Raw genomic sequence first — 19,673 nt, 5'->3', positions numbered from 1 at the left:
TTACTCAGTAAGGTGTATTCACTTTCCCCTCTAGGTGGTAGTATTGCCTCATCATTGCATTGAACTTCATATGGGAAAATGTTTATAAAAGTATTCTAGAGGTGGGAGGAGACGAGGGTCCAAATATATGGTAACGGGAGAAGATTTGACTTTGGGTGGTGGGCTCAAGGTGCAATACAGATCTTGTAACATAGAAGCCCACACCTGAAACTCATGTGTTCATAGTGACCAATGTCACCCCAATAAATTTAATTTAAAAAAATATTCTGGCAACTTTTACTGATAATGAGCGAAACAATTATTCTAATTAAGGCTGAAGGTACAGTTGATACCCACTCTAAATTACAGAGTAACTTAACAGAACATTACAATATTAACCAATTTAATGAAGAAATGTCAATCACTTTCTTGAAGAAGGCTTTTTTTTTTTTTTTTTTTTTTTTTGGTTGAAACCAATTTACATTTTATAAACAAAGTTGCAATCAACTAAAGGGAGATCTAGGGGAACGTGTCTCTATTTTGAAAGTGACTGCCTTAGAAATATAACGAAGACTGGTTTAAAATCACTTGGGTCTACACTAATTGAAGAAAAGCAGAATGACGTGTACCTCTTAGTTTCAACCTGTGCCTTGTTCTTGCTGTACCCAGGAAATTGGGTTTAATTCAAAAGAGTGAAAGACATGATTAGCATGATGTGAGTGCTTAGCAGTAGGTTGCAGGTAAGCCCATAACTGTGAAAATCTAAGTAAGTGGAGTCATTATAGGAAAGTGCTATTTCTGCTCTTACAATAAAAAATAATCACCTGGTCACAGCTAGATACAGTGCACCTTATTCAATGAAATATGTTTTAGGAAGCAATCTATCTTGGATAATCATTATTTTCTCTATAAAAACTGATATTTTTATTTCTTAATTATTCTAAAGCAAATTATGGGGGCTAAGTAGCTGGGATTGTTATTAATGAACTTTCAGAACTCAAAGTGCTCCATGGAATCAGGGAAGCTCTGTGATTCTCAGTGACCCTTAGGCTTAGATCTAAAATATGGTGAGGTCGTTCTATGTCCCCAAATCACATGTGGCCTGTCCTCTGAGTTCATGTTGTGCAAACCTGGAGTTAAGCCTGGGACAGAACACTTTTTCTATTTGTTAACTAGGTATGATTTTTTTTTTTTTAAACTGAGCTTTTTGTTCAAGGCTTCATATTAGTGTTTGCCAATGTCTTTATAATAAACACTGGAAAATATCTAGAATTTTGTTCATATATTTATTGGACATTTAAATTGCCTCTTGTGTGAAATGCTTGTCTTCTGTCATTTTTTTTCATTTGTGTTGCTTCTTTTTCCTTTTAAAATTAATTTGTACAAGTTTTTTTTAATACACTTGGTACATTAGTTCTTTGTCCTAAGTGTCGCAAACATTTTCCCCACATCTACTGTTTGCATTTTGCTTCTTTATGGGGTTTTACCCAGCCTCAGCATGCACAGTTATGCAAGTTATGTACTGCTTCTAGGCTTGTACGTTCACATTGCAGACATTGTCTATCTGTTTTAACACTTTTAAACATTTTAAACTTTAAAATGTATTCACAAATGCCTGTTTGGCTTAGCCATGACCTTGCTTTGGCCATACATAAATTTTATTGTTAGATTGTTGAATCTGTAGATATATTTTTAAAGGCTCTCCTTCACAAAAGCCTTTAAAGGCCTTTCTTCTCATTGTTTTGGTTTTTATTTTTTAATTTAGCTCTTTAGTCAAGCTGAGATTTATTTTATAAATGGTGTGAGGCAGAGGTTAATATTTGTTTTCTTCCAAAAGGGCAACTAATCAGGCCTTTATTCTTTATCAAGTAAAATATCCTTTCCCTGCTGAACTGAAAGGTCACTTGGATTGAAAATTGAGTTTCCTGAATATCTGAATCTATTTCTGGACTCTGTTCTGCTCCGCTGGTGTATTTTCTATTTACTTACCAGTAGCATACTGTTTTTGATTACAGAAACCTCACAGTAAGTTTGACTATTTTTAGGTCAATTATCTGCTTATGATACTTCTTTTACAATTGTTCTTGCATGGAAACTTTCTCTACATTTAAAACATTCATTCAAATTGATCAAGAAACACTTTTTTGTTTCCTCCAAACTTTGCACAATTTTTAGTTCATCATATTAAAAATCTCAGCATGTTAAGCCAAATTCCAAAGTTTTTAATCTGCTGTCTACACTTTATACTAAATTATATAATTTTTGAGCCCTGACACATGCTCACTTTCTAAAATACCGCCATATTAACTAAATCTAGAAACCATTTTATTTTTTAGATAAAATAACTTAAGCATATGCAAAATATTTACAAGGTTTTAGTTATCAAAGCATAAGAACATTTGTATAATTATTTTCTATTTACAATCTACCTTCACCTAATTATCTCAAATCCTCACAACATACCTTGAGATCATCCTTATTGTGATTCTCTTTAAGTTACAAATGACATGACCGAAACCTTAAGCAAATTATTTAAGTTCTCTAGCTTCAGTCATCTATCTATAAAATTAGGGGTAAAAATTCTTAGAGGTTGCTTCAAATATTTAATGAGATAATGTACATAGCATGCCAATCAAATGTCTAACACAGACTATTTAATTATTAAAAATATTTCCTAAATCACATTGGTAGAGTGATCAGGTTGATTCAACATTGAGCGTCCAACCAATTCTGTGCTGTTCTCACTTCGCTGTGCTTTTTTTTCGTCCCCACAAAGCAGATGTTTGTTAAATGGTATATATATAAGAATTTGGAATTACAGCTTAAAAAGTTCTCCAATTTACCTATAGACAGTAGGGATTTGTGAAAATCATATTTAGTACCCTTTCTGTTTACCTCCATGATTACATACTACATTTAAAAAACATATGTTTTATTGATTTTGGAGAGAGAGGAACTGAGAGGGACAGAGAGAGAGAGAGAAACATCAATGTGAGAGAGAAACTGGTTGGCTGCCTCCTGCACACCCCCTACTGGGGATAGAGCAGCAACCTGGGCATGTGCCTGACTGGCGACCTTCAGGTGCAGGGGATGATGCTTAACCAACTGCACCACACCAGCCAGGGCTAAACATGCCACATTTTTTTTATTGCTTCTTTCTATTTTTCTTCTAATTGGGTGAAACCTAATTCAAAAATACATAGTGACCTGATCGCTTTTAAATGGTTTTACCTGACAGGAGATGGGGTTGGTGCCCGCACATGTCTGACCGGGGAAGGGGAGTGTCTTATTGGCGATGGGGACTGCTGTCGAGCCAACTGTGCTTTAGCAGGAATGGATGGTGGGGTGGGAGACCTCGACTTTGGCTTAGGAGGTATCCTGGGAGGTGTTTTATGTGGCAGCTGTTGCCCGGTGGCACCATCTATGACCATCTCAACTGTTGCAATTGATCTGGCATCAAAGTGGGCTTCGATCTTCTGCAAAAGACAAAAACAACGCCCATGATGAGAAGGAAGCTGGTGAAAACACAGTCTGAAAGGCTTGCACCCTGACCTTATAGAAAAATACCTTTTCTATTCGGGTTTGTCTTGTTTCTGAAATCTGAGCAGTCGAAATAATTGTCTTTGTCTTTTTAGCGGGTACTACTTCTTCACCTGTAGGGAGCGAAAGATAAATATTTAGGAGGGGGCACCATGTCTCATTTTGTTAGTTCTGACTACAAAGTCAGGAAGGTTTTCTAGATGTCCCAATAGAGGAAAATGAAGAAAACTGTAGATTTTGTATGAACATCAATTATGTTTAAAAATAGAAAAATGTTCATTATTAGATAAGAATTTACTTAGAATAGTTAGGGGGTGGGATGGGCCGGGGAGAGGTCAATGGGGGAAAAAATGAGACATATGTAATACTTTAAACAATAAAGAATTAGAGAAAGAGAGAGGGAGAGAGAGAGAGAGAGAGAGAGAGAGAGAGAGAGAGAGAGAGGGGGAGAGAGAGGGAGAAAGGACTTAGAGCCATTTAAAAATTCTTTTTCATTATTTGCCAGTAACTTGAAATTGTAGATGACAACTAAAAGACTTCTACTGGGGTTAATAACTACAGATTGCTTCAGTCATTCTGAGCTCCTGCTGAGAATCTCAAAGACTTTTCAAGGGTATTGAAAAGCTAGCTTTGATTTCAGCTCATAGCATTGCCAGACCTGAGAGGGGAGGCAGATGGACCTCGGCCCAACTTTGTCCTAAAGCATCCCTCCCCCTTCTCCCTGTTCCTCAGCTTCCAGCAAGTACCTTGAACCAGCAATTCAGCAGTGGAAGTAGCTCTTCCAACGCTATTGGTGGCATTTACTGAATAGGTCCCAGAGTCTTCAGGGTACGCTTCCGCAATCAGTAAGCTGTAGAGGTCGCCTTCTTGTGAAATTTGAAAATCAAGGGAGCTCTGGATTTCGGCTCCATCCCGATAGAACTTCACCACAGGTGTAGGGATTCCAGTCACTTTCACTTGGAGTCGCACTTGGCTTCCTTGTCTCACTGTCATGCTCTGCAGTCGTTGAACAAAGTTGGGTGGCGCTGTTTCTGCTGCAAGGGGAAGAGAAGAAAATCAGGACTGCAGCCAAGGTGCTCCCAAAGGGCTATTTTTAAACAATCACAGCTCTGATGCCAAAACCAGGCAATGATTTGCTGAACTAAACATCCTTGACTGTCCTTGAACCCAGCTCATCCAGCAGATGACAGCAAGAATGGAGCCAGCAGATGACAGAAGGCACACCTGCCACCATATTTTATTTTATTTGCTTTGTTTTGTTTAGCAGTTTTAGGCCATCATGTTTAAAAATTTTATTTTATTTTTTTAGAAATAAAAAGCCTCAATCTTTTTATAACATTTCTACAGAATCTTTCTGGCACTTCCTCCCAACCTTACCTCTAGCACTAGATTAACATGTTAAGGTAACTTTTCATATTTCAGTAAGTTGCATTCAAATGAATTCCAATAGTTGGTTTGAAGGGTGTACCTGTGACTTACAGGATCATTACATTTTAATTTAATTTTTATGAACCTAAATCATCTCCAACTTGATCACTATTCAAATAACCCAAACATCTACTTGCATTTAAAATGTTCGTCTAAATAACAAAATGATTTAATGTTACTTATGCTATGGAAAGGAGATTTCTTTTTGTTAATGATGTCAAAAGAAATTTTTTATAAAATAAACGTGAAGAGTTAATGGGATTAATTTCGATATGTTATGGAATAATAAACAACAGAAGATGCTGTCAACCCTATGCATTTTCCATTTCTGAATTTTCTGGATATATGTTCACGCTCACACCTGATGTTCCCTGGTGCGCCTTCTGCTTAGTCAGTGATAGCCCTATACTTGAACAGTGCTACAGGCATAGTTTATTGGGTAAACACATATGACATTATGCAGCTCATGAAAGATACTGTTTTGTAATGTGTAAAGTAATGCAATGTTCTGGGTATTAATGTCTTATCAGGAAGGAAAGGATGAAGGCGAAAAGGACCGTGGCCCTGAGGACTGGTTACCAACTTTCTGGAGACGCTGTCATGCATCTGAACAATAAAAAATCACTGGCCTTTTTCTGTGCGTGTTTACTGTGTCATAGTCTTAGAAATTAAAAATAAATGAAGATGATTAAACTTTATAGCCCAGAACAGAGTTTCTTAAATGGGTGGTTTGTGGACCGTTTGCATCAGAATCATCTAGGTCAGTGGTTCTCAACCTTGGCTGCACATTAGAATCACCTGGGAATCTTTTTAAAATCCTGATTTCTGGGCCTCATCCTCCGGAAATTCTCTTTCTTTGTTACTAATGTTGTGGCCCCACCCCATAACAAAGAAACAGAATTTCCAGAGGATGAGGCCCAGAAATCAGGATTTTAAAAAGATTCCCAGGTGATTCTAATGTGCAGCCAAGATTGAGAACCACTGATCTAGGTGCTTGTTAAAAGTGTGAATTCCTGGAGAGGTGCATATTTCTTTATCAGGCTTATAAACAAGGCCCCAAGCCTTTCTACTCGCTCAGAAACATGATTTTAACCTTTCCTTAATATACTTGTGTCTGATATAGTATGTGCACAGACATAGAGGAACTGATTCTCGGCCACGTTTGTGCAGTATTTTGAGAGGAAAAGGAACATTCCACAAGGCAAACAACTTTGCTCTCGATGCAGCCCCCAGCGGGCCCTTCTCAGGCCTGGAGCTGCTGGTACTTGCGCTCAGTGGCTCTTCGTGCACCCATGTCCCGAAGGTGCCCTCTGGGGTGCAGGGGCCGGGGACAGGCACCGCGCCCAGCGTACCTGTCACGAGAAGCTCAGCAGTACTAGTCGCTTGTCCAGATCCATTGGTGGCTCTCAGGGAGAATCGTCCACTGTTGGCTTTCGTCACGGCGGGGATCGTCAGTTTAGCGCGGCCATCGCTAAAGGAGATCTGCACGCCGGGCAGCGTGGACGTGGAAATTGCCTGGCCATCCCGAAACCAGCTCACCTCAGGAACTGGGAAACCTGGAGAGAAGACAGTTCACCGTCATGTTGGGGTGGGCACCGCCAAGTCCTCTGCGCGTCCCGCCATGGGCACTGCCGTGTGCTAACCGCTAAAGGCTACACAGGGTGCAGGGCTCCTTAGTGACGGTGAAACCGCAGCCGCAGGAGCAAAGTGTAAACCTGCAGCCCATGAAGAAAGCCTGTGGCTCATGTGGAGGCCAGCGCCTTTGTCTTACGGGGAAGAAACTGAGGCCAAAGAGGCGCAATGACTTTTCCAAGGTCCTTGGCGCTCGGTGGCACACAGAGCACGAGAACGCCCACCTCCTGCCCTCCTGCCGGCGCATTTTAAAGACACCATTAAAATCATGGGAGGGGCCCTAGCCGGTTTGGCTCAGTGGATAGAGCGTCGGCCTGTGGACGAAGGGTCCCAGGTTCCATTCCGGTCAAGGGCAAATGCCCAGGTTGTGGGCTCGATCCCCAGTGGGGGCCGTGCAGGATGGAGCCTATCCATCATTCTCCCTCATCATTGATGTTTCTCTCTCTCTCTCCCTCTTCCTTCCTCTCTGAAATCAATAAAAATATGTTTTAAAAAATACCCTTCAGAAAAAAAAAATCATGAGAGGGGTTTATAAAAGAGACGAGCTAAGGAAACTCTGAAATAAAAGGCGACTACTGTCCTTTTTGAAAATAAGTGAAGAGCAAAAGCAACAAAGGGATCTGAAAGCTCTGCCTTGTGACAGGTTCTCACATAGCAAGAGAGGAGGCCAAACCTAGTCTTTCGGAACAACACGGAGAGCTGGAGTGCAGGTAGAAAAGCCAGGTTTTCTCCCACGCCCCAAACTGTGGAGCTGAGAAGGCACGCAGGCGGGCTGATGGTTTAAGTGGATTACACCTGTGCTGTCAGGCAAGGCGGTAAATTCAGAGGCAGGTTATTTGCATTAGCACAAAGGCTAGTGACCCATCTTTCAGTGAGGAGATGAGGACAACCAAGAGGAAGTTTACAGTGGGGCCTTGACTGACGAGTGTCCCGACTAACGAGTTTTTTGAGATACCAGCTGTCTCTTGGCCAATTTTTTGCATTGAGTTGACAGAGTAATTTGAGTTAACGAGCTCCTTAATGAGCTCCTTAACGAGCTCGGTGTCCGAACGAATTAAACTCGTAAGTCAAGGCCCCACTGTATTTTGTTATCCTTACATTAGCCAGCCTCCCACTGTAGGCAAGGGAATCGTTTCTTTGATTCATGGGGATCAAGTATTTTCAGTGGCACTTTTTTTTTTTTAAATATATTTTATTGATTTTTTACAGAGAGGAAGGGAGAGAGATAGAGAGTTAGAAACATCGATGAGAGAGAAACATCGATCAGCTGCCTCCCGCATATCCCCCACTGGGGATATGCCCGCAACCCAGGTACATGCCCTTGACCGGAATCGAACCTGGGACCCTTCAGTCCGCAGGCCGACGCTCTATTCAGTGGCACTTTTCTAAGAACTTATTAGTGCACAGTGTGAAGGAATAAGAAGCTATGAAGAAGCTAGATTCCACTACTTCACTACCAGGCAAAGTTCCCAATGAAGCCATATGTGTTCTGCTCCGTTCAGAAGTTGCTGAGCCTCACATGATAAATAAGTGGATTGTTGGAAGTCTGTCAGCGTTTATCATGCATGAGAAGGATTGAACTGGTGTATATATACATATACAATAGAAAATGAAGAGTGATTACATATTTGTGCACTGTAAAATTTAAGTGTTACTCAGTTATGAATAAGATTGGCACATAAGATAGAAAACAAAAGGAAAGAGGAAGGAAAAGGCAATCTCATTTTATATCTTTATTATAAGCCATAAAATTAAAAACAAAAGGGGGGCAATGTACTTAGGGAGGTACATCAAGCATGATTTTCAATTAATCCATTTGATTTATATGGCTGGTTATGATAGTGCAGTAGGCAGTGCTGATTAAATAATTTTGAAATTATTTACAATACAGTTTGTAGATTATCCCCATTTTTTTCCCAAGATGCTCTCATAAGTCATGCATTTCATGATATTATTCCTACACTGAGCTATGAAGAAAATGAAGGGGAAAAAAAACAGAGAACTTTCTTTTAAATAAAATTCCAGGGTCATTGTTTTTCTCTCTTTAATCTATACACTACAGTGGCATGTATTATTTTTTGTTGTCATTTCAAAATGATTGGATAACCTTCTCATTCACTAGAATCAATGAAGATTGAAAATAAAAAAATAAAATAATTAGGAGTTAGCTCATCACTGAAAGTTCTGAGAAGAGTCAGCTGTATTGTAATTTTTCCACATAAAACCACCAGGCTCAGGCACACAGGCTGGTCAGCCCAGGCTGCCGGTCCAGTGGCTTTGTGGCTGGCCCCTATTGGGCCTGAGTTCTTGCCTTCCAGTCTGGCTCTGCAGCTGAACCCAGAAATAGAATGACCAAATCTGGTCCTACTTAACAGCTGGATCCTGACAGCAATTTTAATCCAATGCTAATTATTTTGCTTTGTAAAATTAGAAATACGAATAAAACACTTTCAAGCCATTATAATGTAAGATATTATCAGTACTCTGTGAATGGTATATCCTGCCTTATAATAATCCTTCCATAGCGTAGGACCAGTTTTACAAAGTGAAAGCAGGCCTACATTTGACATCGAGTCCTTACAGCAAAGTTTACTTATTGGGCAGGAGGCAAAGGAAAGGAAGGAAAGCGGTAAGGTGTGAGCTTACCACTAATGTGAGCCTCAAAGGTTGCAGTACTACCCTCCAGTACCACAACACTTTGTAACGGCTGCTTAAACGTCGGTGCTTGAGCTTCCATCTTCTCAGGCACTCTGAAAAGGAAGAGCAAATAAATTAGAATGTCACAGTGAAGGGCAGCTCTGGAGCTATTTTGTAGATGACAGAGATACACATTTTCAAACAGGTTGCTCATTCTGTGGGTCTGGCCTGATGGGCCTCCTCCTTTGTGGCTTGAATTTGAACAGTCAGCCTCCGAGCTTACTTAAAGCCTAACAGAATAGGGAGTGTAAGGGGATATGGAAAAAAAAAATTTAGGTATGCAGAGCAAGGAATGTACCCTAGAGGTCAGAGAGGGAAATTCAGGTTTACCAAGGGTGGGAAATCTGGGTTAAAGTAGGATAAAAGGAAGCTGGAGTAAGAGTGTGGAGTGGGTGGGTTGAGGGTAGGGAAGAATAATAAAAGAGATGTATGGAAGTGTGAAATGAATCTTTGCATCAGTTCAAAAAAAGAGAGGCAATTGTCCAAAAAATTTTCTTTCCTCCCATTTTTTTCATTCACTGTATATGTATTTATGAAGTTGACATAAATTGATGATTACTTAAATCATCAACAAAACTAATAATTTAAACCTTGACATTTTTTTTCTTACTTGAAAAGTTTTGGCAAGCCTCATCAAAATTGCAAACCATTTGTGGAAAGTATACAGTGTTTTCTATGTCTTAATATTTCTTCATACTGTAACTGCTCGATAAATGTTGCTACTGCTGAAATAAATATTCAGGAAAACCTAAATTTAAGCGAGGAGGCCAAATATTATTACAGATCTGAAAGAAAAATACGGAACAATGTGCACACTTTATAAAATGGAAGGCTGGTGTGAAATGTAGATGAAAAGACCTGTGTTTATAATATAAATATTCAAAATAAATGTGTACAAAATTTGCAGTTAGTGTATTTGTTAAGTGGAAGAAAGTACTTTGCCTATGAGTTTCAGAGAGACTGAAGAATTTTCTGATGCACAAATTCCTTATTATCTAATGTGACTGTTCCATTATTCTGATACAAAAGCAGATTCTCAGTAGTCAATTGCTTCATTACTCTTTTCCATAATATTTTCTGTTCACTATAAGGTTATGGAGCAATAATCTTTACAGTAATAATTCTGTACCTTATTGTAACTTTTTATTTAGTTAAAGCGTTCTCTGAGACAGTAACATTTATATTTAAAAAATTCAGGTAATATCCAAAAGTTTTTTGTGAAACTTTTGTCAATAACTCTTTATTATAGTATATGACCTTTAGGGAGGGGGAATAACTTTCTGTGTCTAACTTTTCTTGTTTACAAACTAGTGCATCTTCTTAAAAGAGCTGTATTATTTTACACTATTTATATGTTTATAGTCATTTGCAATTACTAATTTAATTCCAGGAAGATGGGAAATCAAAGTCTACTTAGAAAAAAGAATCTCTAAAACATTATTTCTTACCCTTCTTAGTATCAACATTTATTTCCTATCCTATACTTTGATAGTGAGTTGAATTAAAATACATAATGAGATTCTGAGTAGTTCAGAAAACAATTATATAACTTTCCCCCCAAAATTTCTAACTATATTGCAACTAGCTGGCCTAAGTGGGTCTTTTATTCCTATTGTCTAGGTAAAGTTTGTTGCTTTAGCACTTGCTCCTCAGAGGCCTTTGTCTAATGAGGGCAGAAGGTATGCGTCTAAAATGTCAGGCTCCCAAAATAAACTCTCCCAAGTTGACTGACAGCAGGCAAGTGTTCTGTCACTGTCCTGGGACTGATAGCTCAGCAGTTGATTCCCTTAAAAAGCCATCAGGGTGTAGCTGATACCACTCGCATTTTATCAGAGCTATTCTTGGGTGTCTCACTCTATCCCTGAGTAATATAACCTTGAACATTTTCAACAGACAAAGAGTCTATAAAAGAAGCAAACATTTCTATCACCGTTTTGGACCTCAACTTTAACACTTTCAGAATATTAGGTGCATTTATGCAATGTGAATCATTGATTGCTGAAACGCTAAAGCATTCAATGTCCGAAAGAAAAAAAAAACATTCACCTGTTTTAAAACAGAATTTAACAAGCAGATTCAAATCATGGATCCTCACCAGTCCCCGAGTAATGAGATTAACATCTCTACCTACGCATTAGCATACAAAGACAACTGGGAACTGGAAATCAATTAGAAAGGGGCTTTATGGTTAAAAAAAGAAAAGATGCCGCTCACCTGATTTCTCAAGAGTGCCCAAAAAGAGTGGGACTAAGCCCAAGGTTGCTTCTGAAACGACGTCCTATCTAGAGTTGGTTTGTTTGACCATCTCCAACATGAATCGGTGAGCCTCTAAACTTAAAAACAAAACTACACAGTTGTGACTGTGTAGTTTTGCTTTTCTATGCAATCCCTACACCCGAGGCGAGGCTGGGAATGCACGACTGCTCAAGAGCCAGGGTCTGGCCCTGCCCTTATATTTGCCAGATCTGCTGACAGCCCCACATGCTCAGGGCAGGGCCGTGGGTGATTGGCTCTCCTCGGGGAGCCTGATGGGAGAGGGACCTATTTGGTTGTCACATACCACCTGTCCTTCTGATTGGCAGTGCTAAATTTAGCACCTCAGAAGAGGCTTTACCAAGGAAATGGAACCGTATTTAAAGAAGAACTGTGGTGAGGCTCAGAGAAGCATTTGTTGCCCATGTTAAAATCTGAAAACACTGGTCTGAGGAGGATTTGTAACAATAGAAGACTTATGGGCAGTCATAAAAGAGCCCCAAACCCAAGGGCTCTGCCCTGTGAGTCAGGCCCCATTTCTGTTCCCTACTCCCATAAAAGCAACCAAATGGACCTGTCAATCATGACACCAGATGAGGGACTTTATCTCATGCATCAGACTTCACCTTCTTTGAAGACTCAGTGGCTGTAAACCTTACCATTGAAGAGAGCTTCTTTGTACTTCCTAGGTTCTCCAGAACCCATTTGCACTTTGGGGAGAGTTATGCTAATGTTAATGAGCTAAGTGTTTACACAGCCCTGCAAGAATTAATGCCAAGAGGACAAACCTGAACTCTGCTTAGATTTAGTCTATAGAGTGTAATGACTTCACTTTTGTGGATTTCATTTTTTTCTGGCACTAATATTTACAAATATGCATGCACTGCTTCTTAATGAATAGCCAAATCCTACATTGAAATCATCCATCGGGGTGTTTGTTTTTTTCTGCATACATGAAGGCTGCTTCACTAATCTCTGGAGTTTGCTGTTACTAATAGAAAGTGGTTAGGAGATGATATAGTTGCTATTTTAGGACTGAATTCAATTTCAAGCAAGAGATATTTCAAATACAAAAGAACATACTAAAAGTTTTTTATAATAGTTTAGCTGGAAAATTTGTAAAACTTCACTAAAAGGGAAGAAACTTATCTTGATAATGAAAAGAGATTTTTCTTAATAAAATTGAATAAAATTTTAAAATATAAGTTCAATTTATTTATGTCAGTAATAAAAATATTCCCTATTGTGGAAAAACTTGGTCATACACTAGATTTTTCAACTTCCTGAATATTTCATACTTTCTAATTATTGTCATAATGATTAATTTATTAACACATAACAGAACTAAAATATACTGGACAACTGAGGTAGTACAATTATATAGACAAGATGATATCATGTATTTATTTAAACATTTGTCTTCTTTACTTAAGTAATCATATCTGCATTGGTGGCATTATCCCCCATCATCCCCACCCCAGGTTCTATCTGCCATAATCCCATTTGATTGCTTTATTAAAAAACAACTATTTTCATATTATATATCTTGAAATTAAATTCCCAATTGGAGACTCATGTTACAGGCAACCTGTGAGTCATAAGACAAAGCAAGACTAGAAATTTTGTGTGATCTTTTGAATTTGGGGTGTTCATCAAAGGGTAGTTATTTAAGTTTGTGCGTGTGTGTGTGTGTGTGTGTGTGTGTGTGAATATGTATGCATATTTTTAGATTCATTTGACCTAATGAGAAGCATATTAATGTCTTATTACAGTTCTTGGAACCAAAGTCAATTACTTTCATTCTTATGGCAACCAGAGGGAACGAGCAAATAGAATCTTAAAGCTGTGTCATTGTGACCCGGTGCAATACGGAGAGCTCAAGACCAATATAAGATGATAGAACAAATGTCTGTCCTCCAATGCTGCTTGTCTATTCACTGTTCTTAGACATTTCTAGACTTTTCAGTATTGTCAAGATGCTTGCCTTTTGGCATTTACATCCTTATATGACATTCAGAGCTAAGACAAAGAAGGGAGGGAGGAAGGAAGGAAGGAAGGAAGGAAGGAAGGAAGGAAGGAAGGAAGGAAGGAAGGAAGAAGGAAGGAAGGAAGGAAGGAAGGAAGGAAGGAAGGAAGGAAGGAAGGAAGGAAGGAAAGGAAAGGGGCAGCTAGTAAATAACTAATATGGCCTTTGGAAAGGCCATATGATTGGATTAGTAAACAGTAATGGACAGTAAGTGCTATCATGGTAAACATTAGTTTAAAATGCAATGTATCATAGATGGAATATAGTAAGCTAGCCCCATGGAAACCAAATGCTACTCAGATTTGGGGCATGTGCTGATGCAGTAAGATCTTAATTTATCATCCTAACAGTGGGAGGAGTCCCATAGATAATCCCAAGCAGCTGATAATTCAAATATAATGCCTACTTAGTTGTGGAATGCATGAAGTGATTCTCTGTTTGAGCATCACAGTCAAGGCAATTCAATGACTATTAAGTGCATGCTCAGTATTGAACACTGTGCTAAATGATGGCTCTGGAGTCTGTCATCACTTATTGATGCAACAAATATCTGAGTGGTGAATTTTTACCAGGCATAGTGCTAGATGACGTTTAGACAGTGGTGACCAAGAAGGCAGTTATGGTTCCCTCACTTTTAGATATTGTGGTCCACATCAATTTCTTATAAACTCTCAGTAGCCTATGACTGGACCTAGACTCAGGCAGTAACTTCATCTGCACGGTTGTTATGGTGTCGGACTTTGTTTATACTACACAGAACCATCTACCAAAGGGATGACGTACTGGGGGCTATTTGAGAAATGGGTACAGTTTTTAAGGATAACATAAAAGTCTTTTCTGAGAGAGAAGAGTAAAATTTATGTCTTTTAATTTATGAAAATTTTTGTGTGCATTTTTGTGTTAAACACAGTTCAGACACTGGGATTGTAGCAATGCATATACAAGACAGAAACCGTGGCCCTGGGCCGGGGTGGGGGCGGGGAGGGGGGGGGGCTTGCATTTTAGTAAGCACAGCAATATCTAGTCATGTAATACCTACAAAGTCCTGTCTACTTATAAAGTATTTTAAAGCTGGAATATAGACTTATCATTGAGCTATTTTTACAGAAAGAAGTAGAAGAACAAATTCAGGAAATACACAGGGAAAACATGCTGACCCAAACAATCCATTCTAATACATTTTCTTCTGTGTTCCTTGAATTATAAAGGCATGCAAAGCTACACTGGGGACATGGGAGGCAAGAAAGTGCTGCTTAAAATTCAAGGGAGATGTTCATTTATCCCATTTTTACTACTTCCAGTTACAATCGGGTAGTAAGATCAAATTAATTGATTTCTACAATAAATTACAGGTGTATCAATAGTTACTAGCATATTTAATGCAATTACATAGGGGAAAAAACTTTTAGATATGTATGATGCCAACATAACACAGATCATAAAGTCTTGAATTTCTCAGTAGCAGTGACTCCAAGAAAGAGAACATGAAATGTTGCTCCTTCCCTATATGGGCTTAGGCAACTCACTAGACTCTGAGTCTCAGTTGTCAGAGGTAAACTGGGGATTATAATATCCATGTCAAAGGGTTATTGGGATGATCAAATGACAGAATGGACATGACAGTGCCCAGGACAGGGAGCCCTGACACATGGTGGGCATTTAGTTTGTTTGCTGTTACCAAGCATGACACAAAAGAAAATAATTTCTGTGCTTAGAAATATGGATTTGATTAATTACCTAACTGCCATGCTGAATATCCAGATACTGTTTTCTAAGAAATTTTTGAAAAATCCAAAAGTGAGCTCATAAAAACGTTATATCCTTCTGAAGGACATCAAAAGGTGAATGATATTTATACGTGGAATTAAAGCAAAGTCCAAGAATTACTGCAATCTTAAAGAAGAAATAAGCTGGCTTATGGGAGCTTGGTATAGGAAACCACAAACCAGATCAGATCCAACCACTAGCAGACGCTGCCTGGAGGTGATATTATTGTCAAAGAATAAGCTTCACACACACTGAAGGGAGCCAGTCGGGCTCATTTTATCCAGTAACCACTGCAGGCACAGGGCCTAGGGATTAAGGGCTCTTTCAGGGCCAAAAAAAATGAGTTTGGGAGCTGAAAAATAGCTTTTGCTCTGAAATATAAAACAGAATCTGCAAAAATGGAAAATAGATGTTTATTGAATGTCTACAAAAGAAGACACGTCAACGAGCTAATGCATTTTTGATGGGTATATTTTAATATGTTTGATGTGTTAAGGAGTGGGCCCTCCAAAAGTGAGAGAGCCTGTGTGGAATAAAAATCTAAAAAGTGACCCCGAAGGCAGCTCTACTGCTCAAAAAAACAAAGGTAAGCTCTGAAATATTTGTAAGATCCATTGAGACTTAAATCATGATTTATGTTCATTTGGAATTCTGAATATTTTGTGTCCGTTGAAGAGACTTGTCATTTTTATCTCTGTTTCACCCCATTTATTTCACATTTCTAGCCAAATACTGCACCCCCTCCCCCGCACCTCCTCACCTAATTATAAATATAAAATCCTTTAGAAGAAAGCCCTCACTGAGAAAGCAAATTGTGGGGGTGGTGCTGGACCTTCTCTGGTGGCCTTCCACCCACTATTTACTCCTTTCCATCCCACTCCCTACCGCTGGAGGCTGATCCCTCCAGGGGGCCTCCTAGCCCTCTGGCTTTTGATAAGGCTCAGCTAAGGGAAGTGCTGGCAGGAAAACACTTGGGGTATTTATTCCTTTGGCTTCTGCCTTGCCTGGCTCTGGTTTGGCGTTGTCTTTCCTCTACTATGGCCATGCTCCCTTCAGGAACCCCTTTCCTTCAGGTTCTCTCTTTGGATTTGGTAACTGTTTGTAGCACGAACTTTGTACTGCTATTCTCAGGGCTCTATGCCATCTCCTGTTAAGTTTCATGAACCTGACCCCTCCTTGGAGTAGTTAGTCCCTTCACTAAACTTTTCAGTGAGGCTTTTGAGTTGCATGTGCTTCCTGCCCCGACTATGAACTGATTGATTTGTATGGAGACCCTACTAAAACTCTCAGGTTCAACCAACTTAAGCATTTGCCTTCATTGATAGGTAATGGTTTCAACTTCCAATAGACTTCTTCCTTACAGGCCTCATGTTATTTTTAACAGAAATTCAGACTTCTTTTTCTTTCCAACCCCCACCCCTTTTCTTATCTCTTACCTTTCTTTTCTTCTCAAGTGATTTATGAGTGTCTTCCATGTACCAAGAACTTTGGGGGATATGGAAAATGTAACATCCTTCACTTGGATGTTGAAAAGACAAGAGACCTATGTAACAGTGCAAGGAGAGCAATGAAAGGTAAGAGCCAGAATGGTTGATAGAGACACCAAGTGCTCAGGAAACCAGAGATGGACAAGATGGACAAGCAGTAGAGCAAAAGCAGGACTCCTCGTGGAGGATGACCGGGGCTGGTGTTTTCATTTCATTCCACAGAAGAATTGAGGCAATGGGATCTGCATCTTCTAAGCAGTGCTCACTCCTGAGATGAGTGTATTTGATGCTGTGGAAATATTTCAGTGGAAATCATTATGGGGAATAATTTCTGGGCCTTGTCCATTTTAGTTAATAAATATTATTATAAATTTGATTTTAAATTTCTTTTTAATGTTATTAAAACTCCTCCCAGTATGAAAAAAAAAAGAATCAAGGCATTTCAGTGAAAGTACATAAAATATAAGAGAAATGAAAATAAAGAATGTGTCAGAGGAAATAGAGACAAAGTAGTAAACTAAAACCATGTTAAAGAACAGCATCAGTTCACAAACCTAGAGGAACACTATATCTGCTATTGTTGATTTTTAGTTTGGTGATGAGCTACCTAGAAGTTAAAGAAAAAAGTGAGGCATAATTTCCAATATACATAGGAAAGTAGACCAATTCCTCAGGGAAGTGCAATTTTTCTAACACTGAATTTTAATAATGTATCATGTAGTACTTTATAGAAGGGGCACTGAGTGATATACAGAACATAAAGTGTTTTTAAAATATACCTATAGCAGTGGCCTAATTTATATGTTGATATTTTGGGTGGAAGTTTCTAACAAAAGTCAAGGGCATAACACTAAAAGGCAACTCACTGAATGCACCTGAATGAGGGGCTAAGGAAATACAGTCCAAGTTTTAAAAGGCTTGGAATGGGAGCGGGACTCCAGCCCCTGATCCATCTATAGAATTTGTGATGTCCAAAAGGCCTTCGGTAACTATCACCTCTCTCAGGTGTTCCTTTGACAGGAATTGAACCTGAAAACCCGGAGTACTCTGGCTAAGCGCCTGGTGTTCTGTGCGATTGACTGAGAAGTGATTAACAGTTTCTTCAAGAGTCTTAAACAAAGTTCCCATTCCCTGTTGTAATGTAAAGGTTTCCACATTTTCTCACTGGCATTAACAACAACAATCACGACCTTACAAGTGATTTATATTTTTGTACATAAATCCACTTCCAGTTTGGTAATTATGCTCTTGCATTGTACAATATTGATGCAGAATAGTCCTCAGAGACATTGAATGGATTTTTCCGTTGTAAATGCCTAATAGGCACCCTGTAAATGCCTAATACAAGCACCCTGGGGTGGGTCAGCATGAAATGCAAACATTTCTCAGTGTCAGAAACTACTGCTACAGGAGGAGGCTGAGGCACTAGCTACGCATTGTTTTTCTTGAGTCCGTGACACTAATGGGCTTTTGAAGATGAAGCCACGGAACAATACAGAAACGAATGGTTAAGAGTGATAGCCTGTAAAAGGTTGGGACTAGCTGTCTCAAGGCAAGGATGAAAAACTTAATTTTTACCTTATACCTGTCTGAAGAGTTTGAATTTTCACCATGAACACATATCACTATTTTTTTAAAAAATGAATTATTATAGTACTATATCCAAAACTAGCTGTGAAATTTAAAAACATTTTTTAATTTATAAAATCTAGTTAATAAAATACAAAACAAAGAACAACAACAAAAAACTTGCTCCATGAAAGACACTCCCTTAAACTGCTATTCTGTGGGTGAAAGTGACCAAATGCCAAAAAAGGTCTAAACAAAGGAAATCATACCCAGGCAAGAGAAGCAGGACCGGAAAGAGGCCCAGGATACTGAAGTGATTAGTTATGTTATTTGAGTGCAACAAGCATGTATTATTTTCATAAAAATCAAAATATCCAAACCCTAACAAAAACCAGTTACAACCATCATCCATATAAAGAAGACAGCTGGGGAAGGAAATGAGCCTTTTGGAAAAATCTTTCTTTGTTGTTGGTGCTGTATGTGCCTTCCTTGCACTTGACTTTACATTCTCCAAGCCCTCTGGGACCCCCATTCTGCTGTACACAGACATTCCACATATTGGTCTTCTCACAGTGCTTCTGCCACCTTCCTGCCTTCGCTGAAATGTGGTCTCTCTAGTCTGGAGGATGGTGTTTCCCAAGGAGCCTCAGCTGGTGGAAACTGCTCAGTGTCCACACAGGCATGTCTTTCCCTGGCTTCCCTTTACCACCTGTAGACATTTACCTTTTTTACTCATGAAAAATGTCTGCTCTTATTTTGAAGCTAAGGTTCTTGGCTACTACTTTCTGCTCCTCTGAAGACTTTCAGGACATCATGCTTCAACATACACTGAAGATATCAGCATCAGCCCCACTTCAGTAAGCCCTGCTGTCGCCCTGAGGGACCCCAACATCCAAGTGTAACAAAGTAGAGGAAAATGATGGACAGCACAGCTTCTGAATCAGACAGACTTTGGATTAAATCCCAGATGTGCTGGTTGGTTATTAGCAGAAGGGCCCTGGACTAATCATTTAAACTTAATTTCTTCTTTGTGAAATAGAAATACTCACTTACTCATCGTGAATATTCTCCTTTTCTTTATTTTGCTTTTATTAACTGGATTTTCTAAATGTTTGTTTTATTTTTTAATTTTACAACTGGTTTTAGACATATTGCCATGTTTTAGATACATTATCATAATATGTAGCCTTGTTTCACAGCACAGTATGTAGTGCATGCTCAGTGGGAAGCTGTAGCTGGAGGTTGTTGGTATTTGCATGGCCTTCCCCGTCTCAGCCACACAGCTCCTGTCTTGC

The 19,673-nt window shown here is 39.1% G+C and overlaps 1 protein-coding gene across 2 annotated transcripts in view; it reads right to left on the bottom strand.

Moving 5' to 3' along the window:
* Positions 1-11,688, bottom strand: part of TTN (titin) — a 278,629-nt gene extending 266,941 nt beyond the window's left edge. Inside the window, exons 1-6 of one of the 2 annotated variants that reach the window (XM_036318697.1) lie at positions 11,491-11,688; positions 9,226-9,329; positions 6,300-6,503; positions 4,266-4,553; positions 3,547-3,632; positions 3,211-3,455 (exon numbers count right to left, since the gene is read on the bottom strand). In XM_036318697.1, the coding sequence (XP_036174590.1) occupies positions 3,211-3,455; positions 3,547-3,632; positions 4,266-4,553; positions 6,300-6,503; positions 9,226-9,316 (914 nt within the window). In that variant the 5' untranslated portion in view covers positions 9,317-9,329; positions 11,491-11,688. Of the gene's footprint in view, positions 1-3,210; positions 3,456-3,546; positions 3,633-4,265; positions 4,554-6,299; positions 6,504-9,225; positions 9,330-11,490 lie in introns of those variants that run through there. The other variant, XM_036318696.1, reaches the window with a different exon arrangement.
* Between the last annotated feature and the right edge of the window lie 7,985 nt (positions 11,689-19,673).

The sequence above is a fragment of the Myotis myotis genome, unplaced genomic scaffold (genome assembly GCF_014108235.1).
Source record: "Myotis myotis isolate mMyoMyo1 unplaced genomic scaffold, mMyoMyo1.p scaffold_m19_p_8, whole genome shotgun sequence".
NCBI lineage: Eukaryota > Metazoa > Chordata > Mammalia > Chiroptera > Vespertilionidae > Myotis > Myotis myotis.
Note: the sequence above shows the minus strand (reverse complement) of the source record. Positions and strands in the feature narration are given on the sequence as shown.